Source organism: Vigna radiata, chromosome 6 (genome assembly GCF_000741045.1).
Source record: "Vigna radiata var. radiata cultivar VC1973A chromosome 6, Vradiata_ver6, whole genome shotgun sequence".
NCBI lineage: Eukaryota > Viridiplantae > Streptophyta > Magnoliopsida > Fabales > Fabaceae > Vigna > Vigna radiata.
Window position 1 is genome coordinate 8,743,050 of NC_028356.1, and position 10,831 is coordinate 8,753,880.

The window sequence follows — 10,831 nt, forward strand, 5'->3', positions numbered from 1 at the left end:
TCTTAGAAAACTATTCAAATGAGCTCATCTAGAGTGTTAAATTTTTGAATCTTCTCTAAAATTCCTCTCATGTGTTCAATGAATTAAACAAAATCAGATCCAGGAGGCACATAATGGTCTTTGTACACCATCAAATACCAGAGGGTCTGCCTGTATCACTATCTTGTAGATACCCTGTTTTGAGCAATGAATAAGCCTACATGAGACTTCTCTATTGCTCTCCTAAATTGCAGATAGGGGGATGTCTTATTTTTCTTACCAAGCCTTTTGAAATGGTGAAAGATGTTTACATATGCAGAATAGAGTTCTAGCACAGGAGGATAATGCTGCCTGACAACTTGTTCAGATAATTGAATTAAGATAAATTTAATTTGGATTTTATTTAAAAACATAAAATATTTTTTTTTTAAATATTCGCAGTTGAAAACAGGTATCCAACAGGTATTCATGGGATGAAAAAAATCCACAAATTTTTTTAAGCGGGTATCTAGCAAGTAGCAGAATAGGTAACAATACGGTTTTATCTGGCAGGTTGAGTAGTGGATAGGCATTATCCATGTCCGACTCGACCCATTGTCATCCCTAATCACATGACCATGTGACAAACTATGTAGATGTAATAACTTATTCAAACAATGTCAACTTGTACCATTTATCATTAACGATTTAGACACGTAACAAAATTTATTAAATTAAACATAAATTATAAAAATGAAATTCACAGTAATAAAAAAAAACCATAAATCCTATGTTAAACAAAGTCGAAAATTGGAAGAGGGCTTCCACAAACCTCAAAGGAAGCTATCATACAAAATTAATAACCATAGAATCACAAATCTAAAACAAACCGATTAAGACGTGGGAAATAAGAAAGCATGGGAAAATCACAACTTTGTCTAGGCAAAACCAGTTGATGTTGTAAAGGAAGAAGCATCATAGGATGCTGTGAATGAAGAACCAAACCGGTAGTTTGTGAGGGTCGCAAATGCAAACTTAAAACAACACATTTCTTCTATGTTTAAATTATCCTAAAAGTAATCTTAAATATGATTTTGATTTTCCAAATTTAAGAATTATTTTAATCACTTGGATTTAAAAATATATGATTTTAATCTTTTAATTTTATCGTCAAGATTGAAAACAGTTTAAAAAAACGTTTGAATTTAATAACAAAAGGAACTAAAATAAAATATTTTTTAAATTCGATGGATCAAAATATTTTTCTTTTTAATTTAGAAGCAAATTTCGTTCAAAATTTTTCTGCCAGAAAGATAATTAAACCTAAAATAATAATGATAATAATAATAATGTTTTTAATCTAAAAATATTAATTTATTCTCTGATTCCTTTTTTGTCTTGTGGGTTTCTTTCTTCTATTTTGTTTTTGAAGCAAACACAGGGCGAAACCAATACTGTATTGGGAAATTTGCAGGGAAAGTTCTTGCGACGAACAAGAAGAAAAGGGGCTCAGAATCGAATGAATGGAAAAGGGTCTGTGGGAATGGAGGGAGAACCAAAAGGGTTAGAAGCTTCACTGCACCATTTGCTCGAACTCCACCATCATAAATCTCTTGTCCTTACCCAACGCACAGGTATCTCTCTTTCCCCCTTCTTCTCCTTCCATCAAAATCCAATCTTGTTTCGCTAACACCAACTTTCTTCATCTGGGTATGCAGAGAAAGCCAAGAAGGACGCCATCAGGAAAACCGAGCGCGTTTCTGATCTGTTGGTGGAAGCAGTCAATGGCGGGGTGCACGAGTCCTTCATCAACCAGAAGCGAATTGAGCTCGAAATTCGAGCCCTTGCTGCCACCATCACAAGGTTCATGAAGCAAACTGATCAGTGGCTCGCTACCACTCATGCCCTCAACACTGCTCTCAAGGTGCCACTACTTACTTTCTTGCATTCATCGTTTTTAACATCGATCAATGTGCTGCTTTTTGCTGAAATTTGGGATGGGTGTTTTCTTGAATTTGTTGTTATCGTTGTTACTTGCAATCAAGGTTTTAAGTTTATGTTAGTGCCATAATTGGGGTCTTAGAATCTCTAAAAGCCTTGACTATGCCGATGTAGACCGTATTTTAAAACATTTTTTGTAATGTAGTTATTATTGTTCTGTTTTGCATTGAACACAGCTCTGGCTAATTTGTGTGGATCAGAATTTTAAGGGACATGTAACAAAACAACCTTGGTTGTTATTATTGGTGTGTTTTAGACAGTTCTATTTGTAAAAGATTGTTTTGTTGTTACCATCATCATCTAATTTCAAATGAGAATACAAGTTTAGGGGTGTGATTGACATGCCTGCTCTTGAAATTACTGGGCAGGGTTTTAAATTACAGTGGTTGCAGTTTTATCATACTCTTTATATTTCAGAAAAATTGTAGACAGTGACTAATGGGTCACAAACTATGGCCACAATGCGCATGTGAAGACCACAAAATCATTGGTCTGCAGTTGCGGTTGCTGACCGTTTTCTAAGCAAACTTTGTTATTGGGCTGGTAAAACAATTAAGTAAACCTAGACTGTGATGATGTTTCTTCCTGCCGGATGTTCATTGTGCTTTAGATAGATGGCACCATTTTTGAGTTTCTCTTTTGACACTTCTTGGCTTATGGAAGAATTGAGAGGTTTGGTTCTACGTCTATGGTTAGGGATATCCCAATTATTAAGATGGTTGTAATTTTAAGATGAGTGCAGGAGTTTAATTCTGGCAATAGGCATCCATCAAGTTTAGGGTAGCCGTGGGATGGGATGAATGGTTTAGTACCTAGAATCCCCTTTTATTTTGAGAGACTCCTTATACAAAATTATAGAATGGAGTATAAAGAGGGAATTGAAGGAGAGGATTAATGTATAGTTTCTTCTCATAAATTTGGCTCATGTTCTATATATTGTATATTTTTGTTTGGATTGCAATGCTAATTGTCAAAGATAAGCCATCTAAAGTATGATTGTTCTTAACTTACTATTTAATTTTTGAATTTTATGAAGTGTGGTTAACTTGCTATGAACTTTCATCTGAATTCATAGGAAATTGGAGACTTTGAGAACTGGATGAAGATCATGGAATATGATTGTAAAAATATCACCACAGCTATACAGAATATTCACCAAGAGTGATACTACTGCAATTGTTCTTGCATGTCACCATGTAATTCTAAATATCTAATCCCTTTTCATTCGTTTTTCTATTCTAAGCATTATACCAAATATCATGCATTAGTTTTCGAAAACCATTTGCCTTTGTTTTCAGTGTAGTAACTTCCTTAAAGAAGGAAAGATTGATTATCACCCTTATTCTTAATAAGTTATGTGCTGCTATCATTTGCCTTTGTAAATGTTCAAATTTGAAAATTTCTTCTCTACTAGCTATAAAGCTTTTTAGTGTATAAAGGAACAAAAGAAAAAATAGTGATGCTTTGTCTTTGTGGTTTTGTCATAGAGCATTGTGTATTTGGATATAATAGATAAATAGGGCAAAGTTCGCTAAATTTTAGCAATAATCATCTCCCGTCAGCAATTTTGCTGAACAGTCTTGTATTCCAGTTGTTTTGCGGGCCTTTGCCCGTGAATATATTTTGGCAAATTTTATGTATACATTGTCTAGTAGTTTTTTCAGTCATACTTGCAGAGGGATTTGAGCTATTTATTCACTCTTTCCCCTGTTTCTGCTTTCTTGTAGCACTTGAAACATGTTTGTCAAATTTAAAAGTCTATGCACACTCATGGAGTGTCAATGGGCTCTACTAATATACTCACATCACAAAGTCACAAGTGTTTGTGATATAAAATAATTCCTAAAAACCAGGTGGGAAATATTACTTCAGTTTGGAAATGGCAAATGAATCCTTTTTTTGTGATATTGTCTGAACCCATCCTAATTTTGACAGAAATTTCCGCATTGATTGAATATAGATATGAGTAATATTTGATTTTCTAAATGAGATATGTGGACAAAGATGTCTATATACATATCCGTCTCGTTTCTGTTCTCATACTTGTCTTTGTCCTCGTTTTGTTATCTTTCTTTGTTTTAAATTACTAAAATCTTTTTAGTTTATAAGGTAACCTAAAAAACTTATATTAACTTCTGGGCCTTAGTTTCCTAACTTGCAGATAAATCCCAAGTTCACAAAATTTAAAAACATGTAAATATAAAGGCAATCGACCTAACAGAATCCTGCAAATAATTTAAGCAATGACTGAGCGGTTTGGAGAATAGAATGCATAAGTAACAAGTGATATAACAGTTTACTGATAGCATTGATAACATAGCAGATTAGTGAAACAATATTTGAACTTTTGGCTGGGTTCATTGCCACTGTCTAGTTTGCAATGAGATGCTGGTTTTGCAGAATAATGTATTTATGTTGAATGCTGGATCACAAGCGTGCTGCCATGAGTTGGCTGCTACAATTGTGCAAAAAGCTTGCTGTGTTACTATGAGCAGAAACAGTGTATGCAGTGAGGGTTCAATACAGTTGACAGCATATATTGATTAAAAACAGTCTAATTAACTCAGATCTGGACTTAAAATTCACTGAGTTAGAAAGAGTTTGATTGTCTTTACTTGATTTTACTAACAAATGTATATCCTCCTGCATTATGCACACCTTTTGTGGAAGATGGAATATCAATTAATTTTCCAATTGCTTAGAATTTTGTAGACTCAATTCACTTTATAATAATTTTAAAGTTTAATGATAGAATTAATAAGATTTACTTCTGATGAAAAAAATATGTTTTTGAAAGTATGGATTGCTTCACATAACAAAAAGAAATTTATAATAATATTTCATTAGTAATTTGGTTTGTATATTTAATTTTTTTTTTATATTATTTTTTGAGTCAATTAAACCTTAATTTTTGTTAAATAGAATTGATGTGATATTTTTTCATTAAACTGGCCTGTTTAGAAGTAATTATATATCAGTTAAATAAAATGTTTAATTATATTTTTTTTCTCACTCAATTGAGTTTTTATATTTCTGATATAAAAATAATGTGGTACTTTTTATTTTTGTTAATGTTGTCCTTAACGAATCTAAGGAACTCTCATGTGTCATCTCTAATAAAGTAAATAAGGGAGAAGATCTTGAAAAAATTACATGGAAAAAAGGATTTAGAGAGGAAAACAAGAATTAAACATATACATGGTAACTTTCTAATAATGTTAATTATGATTTAGAAAAAAAAAGTTATTGTTCTTATTTAAAATAAAAATATAGCAATCACATTAATTCCCTAAATATAAAGACTAATTTATTAATTAAGTCTTGTGATTCTCTTCGAATAATGAACAGGATAAGAAATCACATTATCTTTATTTTAATAGAAATTGAGACTAATTTAAATAAAAAAAATATAAAAATTAAAATAAATTAAAAAGTTAAATATTACAACCAAACATTCTATGGTTGGTTGTAGAAAGAAAAATAATTTTTTAACACATGTAATTTTTATATTTATTTCATACTGTTTTTTCTTAATTTTTTTGTTCTTTTTATTCTTAAAAAATTATTTTTAAATATAAAAATGTATCATATATCATGTAGACAGTAAAAGTAAATTTCTTCCTTTTCCTTATGCTACCCTCTATTATAATTTATAAAGGCTCTCATTTGATTATGTAATACACAATTATGCAGATGCTAACTTTACTATCAAAACTTTCTATAGGACAAAATGTAAAAGATGGTCAACTTGATTTTATTATATATTAAAGAAAAACATAGTTTTTGTAGGACTGAATGATGTTGTCGGTTGGAGAATTTAACAGACTCCATTGACTAGAATATGGGTCCTTGTCGTTGTTCTGTAATTGATTACTTTTAGATATTCCCCAAAAAATAAAAGGCCTCTCTGCAACAACTTTTGGGAATATTAGCTGTTCCCTTCATAATTTGTAAACAAAATAATATAATAGATGGTGTGAGTTAGGTTTATGTAGCCATGCCATGCTAATATAATATGGTTTACTTATCATCCACGTAATTTGGTGCTTCAAATAGCGGTAAAACTTATCTATAATGTCCAAGATGATTGCATTCATTTCTCAAATTTTAATAATCAACCATCTTAATTATTCAAGCATCTTCAAAAGGTTATTCTTCAACAAAGATCCCCTATATTTAAGTGTTTTCTTTTAGGGTAATTAGATCATTACTAATTTATAAATTTGTTTAATCAACACAAAAGTATTTGATAAATACTTAAATTATCTTATTTTAAGAGTTTTTACTTTATAGAATATGTTATTTCGTGTAATTTCTAGTTTGTATGTTATAACTTATTTAATTTAATTTAATTGTTATTTTGATATTTTTTTATTTTTAATATTTTTGGTTTAATCATTGAAATATTAAATGTTTTATTATATGAAAAATTAAAAAATAATAAAAATTGTGAAAGAAATTTAATGTAACGATAGTTTAAAATGAAAAATCAAATAAAAAAACATATAGTTTCCAAAAAATAAATAAAAGTACCGAAAACCTTAATAAGAAATTAGTTATTTAATATAACAATATGTTTCTTAGAAACATAAATATAATTTATATCATAAAGTAGTTATATCCTCTTTATATCATTTTATATACAAAACACTTCTGATAGTAAAACTTCCTGCTTTTACATTAGGAACTTAATTAATAGTTTAATATATCTAATAGTCCTGTATAATTGTTGAGGAGTTAAGGCCAATGATAATTTAGATATTTTTTCTTTTTTCATTTTTTAAGACATTTTTTTTATAGATTAAATCGTTACTGAGCTCAAGTTCCAAAATGAAAAATACTTTAAATGTAGTGATTTTCTCTAAGGATATTATCTCATTGGATTTTAGATCGAAACATGGACGTTATTTATGAAAAACAAAAGTAATTTTTCTTAATTACTAGTGCAAATTTAACTTATATATGGAAAACAAAAGTGAATTTCCTTAATCACTAATGCAAATTTGACTTTTTAATTCGTGTGATATGTTTTGAATTTGAAGAAAACAAAGCATATAAGAATGCGGTGGCAATTTTAAGATTTTTACTGGTTTTATTAGAACCAAAACCCTATATTTTTTTTTAATATTTTATCTAAGGAGATTTGGTTTCGAGTATCAAATAACCGTACAAGAAAAATAAATAATATCGATGACTAAAATTCGTCAAAAACGTAAAAGATCCATCAATAATGATTTTATTTCGATAAATTCGACCAAAATCCGTTAGTAATAGCACAATTGATAACATTTACCAACATAATTTTATATGCATGGTAATTACTGAAGAAAAAATTCGACAATAATTATAGAAAAATTTATCAATAATTATAAAAATATTATTCATCGATAAATTTCATCAATAAATATCATGATCTGGTTCATTTTCATCATCACACCATAATCTTCCAATGTTCCTCCATTCCATGCATTCACGCCACCGATTCTCCTCACCAAATCATTCCATAACCACAATAATCTAGAAATACCATTTACTATAATTAGCTAGTCGTTAAGGGGAATATTCGCTGGCACAGTTAGGTCCGGAAAAAAGAAGTCACTACTAGCACCAATTGTGTCGAAGGTTTTGGTGATCGTGATGGTGGATTGTAGCATTATAGTGAGATCTGCTGGAAAGGAACTTTGGTGACTATGTTTGAGACCCTTTCGAGAAAAAGGATGAAGAAGAAGGAAAAGAGTAGAGGAAAGCAATATACCATTTCCCAATGTTCTGTTCGCTACTGTTTGCAAGTATTGGCATTGCTTCCTCCACACTTGGGCCATTTTCCTCTCTGCGCGATTGCTGCTGCCAATATTGTTGTGCTATTCTCCCATATTTTTTTCCATTACCCTCAAATCCCTTCCTTCAATCTGATCGCTGTCATTACTGTCACCCATTGCAAAAGTGAAAGGTTCATATCATTTTTTTTCTTGTTTTTTGGTATCTAATAATGCAATATTTTTGTATTTTTTTTAGGTTCATACTCTAAACATTTGGAAGTCTGGTTACAACTATTTCGCGCTTTCAGGTTTATAAAAATTTAAATATTTTTACATATGTTTTTAATATTCTTTTTTGGTATATTTATATTAAAGTATTTTTATGTTTAATGTATTTTTTTATATGTTTGATATATGTTGCATTATTTTTTTTATAATTCGTAATTAATATGTGTTTGTATTTTTTTTATATGAGAGTTATTTAGAAAACAGCTAAAATAGGCTTATGTTATTACCAAAAATGAAGCATAAAGGGTTATTAAAAATCGAAATCTAATACTTTTTTTATTTAAAATTATTTAATTTAAAGAGTGTTAGGCTTTAGTTTTGATATAATCCCAAGCTTAATCTCTTTGCAATTTAATTTTTTTTTTTTGAGGATATTAAACTTCAATTATGTGAATAATCAAAACCTAATATATTTTTTAAAGTTAAACAATTTTTATATAAAAAATGGTTAGACTTTAGTTATTAAAATAATTAGAACATAATCCCCTTTTTTATTTTTTATTATTTATTAATAGTGTTATGGTTATGTTGTTATTGAACCAATGTCTAATATTGAGATTTATATTTCGGTTCAAAACCAAAAGGTTTAATACCTATTTTGGTCTCTCTTTTCGGAGGGTTTGTTCAAAGTAGTCCTCTATTTTTTAAAAAGTTCATTAAAGTCCTACATTTTGCAAAATCTGTGGAAGTTAGTCCTTTTTGCTAACGGTGTTAACTTTGCTAACGACAGATCTGCCAGCTGGCAAATATTTGATGACTTGGAACGTTTTATATGTGCTGGCAACAGTGTCACTTCATTATATGGATTTAAAAAAAAATTAATTGTGACGTGTTTTCCAGTGTGCCTGTGAGCTTGGAGGGCTTCATGTGAGCTTTGCTTTGTGACATCCTCTGTTAATCTGAACTTCATCCAAAATACTCAATGTCTGCAAAATTCATCTATCATTGTTAACAGTAGAAAATAGTGTATATTCCCTCAGCATCAAGGCTTCAATACTCCACTGCTTGCACCCAGAAAACACTATAGAAAATGGTAGAAGCAGAATCAAATGCATTTCCAGAATCAACAGACCCAAATCACCTGTGTCAAACAGAATGAACAGACCCAAATCATAAATCCCATGCTCATAGGTTTAAAGCTTATCTTTTGAAACAACTCATATCCCTCATCTTCCACCATCACCCAAATCAACCACCACCGAAAGAAAATCAAACAACAAATCAATTTCTGAAGCAAAACGCCTCACCATCACAACCTGAGAGTTCTGAACACCCTCTCCTTCATCTCCAGAAGTTCAACCCAAACATAAACCCATTTTTCCCCAACCCAATGCTTAACAGAAAACATTTACTACACCAATAAGAAAATCAATTTTTCACACCCCAAGACTCACGCCCAGCACAATACAGTGCAAACAAGAAGGTGATTGTCGGCGGCGGGTGTGGATTCCGAGTAGAAGCGGTGCAACCATGACGATTTGTTTCACCTTCGACTTTGCATAACAGAGGAAGAGGAGTTTTCTCACCGGCATTGGAGTGGCGACCCTTTCTGGCGTCAACGTCGTAAGACGAGGCGCAGAGAGAACCTCGCGCGAAAAGGAGAAGGAAGAGGGACCTTGGTGCAGTGGCCGGCAGAGATTATGGCGGCGATCTGCGCCACTATGCAAAGCCTTAGACGATGGCTCGCGACGGCTTGGGCGCTTCCAACTCGCGCGACGAGCGGCGGAAGAAGGAAACTCTCACCTCGATCGGCGACGACTCCAGCAACGAACGTCAGCGCCGGCGACGCCTTGCGCCACAACTCGCGGTGGCTGGTTGGGTGGAGGCCAGTTGCAGTGGCAGATCAGTGAGAGGCGGTGGGAGGCAAACTCTCCCTAGGGTTTCTGGTTGAGAAATTAAATATTTTTTTTAACCCATATAATGAAGTGGCACTGCCAGCACATATAAAACGATCCAAGTCATCAAATATTTGCCAGCTAGTCGTTCTGTCGTTAGCAAAGTTAACACCGTTAGCAAAAAGGACTAATTTCTATAGTTTTTGCAAAACTTAGGACTTTAATGAATTTTTTAAAAAAGGAAGGACCACTTTGAACAAATCCCCCGAAAAGAGGGACCAAAATAGGTATTAAACCAAACCAAAACTAAAAAATCATCATTTTTTTTATATTGTTTGAATATATCTTTGATTGTTGAACAAGGATATAATATCTCAAATAACCGGTTTTATTTCTACTTGCACCTACACAAAACATATTTACAATTTTAGACCTGAAGAATGGTACCACGTTCAATATACAAATCATTATTAGGAGATGAAAAGAAAAAGTAAAGGTCAAAAACCAACAAAGATCCAATAATGACATACATATGTCTTATTACACGAGTTATTACAAGCATGACAACACTAACAAGCACGGTGTGTAAAAAAATATGATATGGAAGTCTCACGTCGACTAGAGATAAGGTCAATTTATAATATATAATGAGGTACAAATCTCACCTTACAAGCCGGTTTTATGAAGTTGAGTTAGGCTTAAAACTCACTTTCTAATATGGTATCAGTTACAGGTTAAAGCCTATCCTAGCGAATTCTAAATGGGCATTTCTATTTCTATTTCACTCTTTGTCGAGTCGCTATTGGACCACCTAATTTCTACTATCACTCCTGGTATGTGTATACCTCGACGTAAAGGGGGTGTGCTATCGACTAGAATTCACCTTACAAGTCAGTTTTGTGAGATTGAATTAGGTTTAAGATTCACTTTCTAATAATACACATGACAATTCTCTTAAGTAGATTTCCAGAAAGAAGAAAAAGAAAAGAA

The 10,831-nt window shown here is 31.7% G+C and overlaps 1 protein-coding gene across 1 annotated transcript; it reads left to right on the forward strand.

The window, feature by feature from the left end:
• Positions 1 to 1,372: 1,372 nt before the first annotated feature.
• Positions 1,373 to 3,342, forward strand: LOC106763911 (biogenesis of lysosome-related organelles complex 1 subunit 1). The gene is made up of 3 exons (XM_014648089.2): positions 1,373 to 1,592; positions 1,677 to 1,882; positions 3,035 to 3,342. The coding sequence occupies exons 1-3, from the start codon at positions 1,478 to 1,480 to the stop codon at positions 3,122 to 3,124; spliced, it is 411 nt and encodes a 136-aa protein (XP_014503575.1). The 5' UTR covers positions 1,373 to 1,477; the 3' UTR covers positions 3,125 to 3,342.
• Positions 3,343 to 10,831: the final 7,489 nt, after the last annotated feature.

Bases quoted from the DNA above. Each gene is read 5' to 3' on its own strand.
- LOC106763911 (XM_014648089.2), top strand. From the start codon at position 1,478: ATGAATGGAAAAGGGTCTGTGGGAATGGAGGGAGAACCAAAAGGGTTA. The intron at 1,593-1,676 runs GTATCTCTCTTT...CTGGGTATGCAG, and splicing joins TGTCCTTACCCAACGCACAG to AGAAAGCCAAGAAGGACGCC. The intron at 1,883-3,034 runs GTGCCACTACTT...CTGAATTCATAG, and splicing joins CCCTCAACACTGCTCTCAAG to GAAATTGGAGACTTTGAGAA.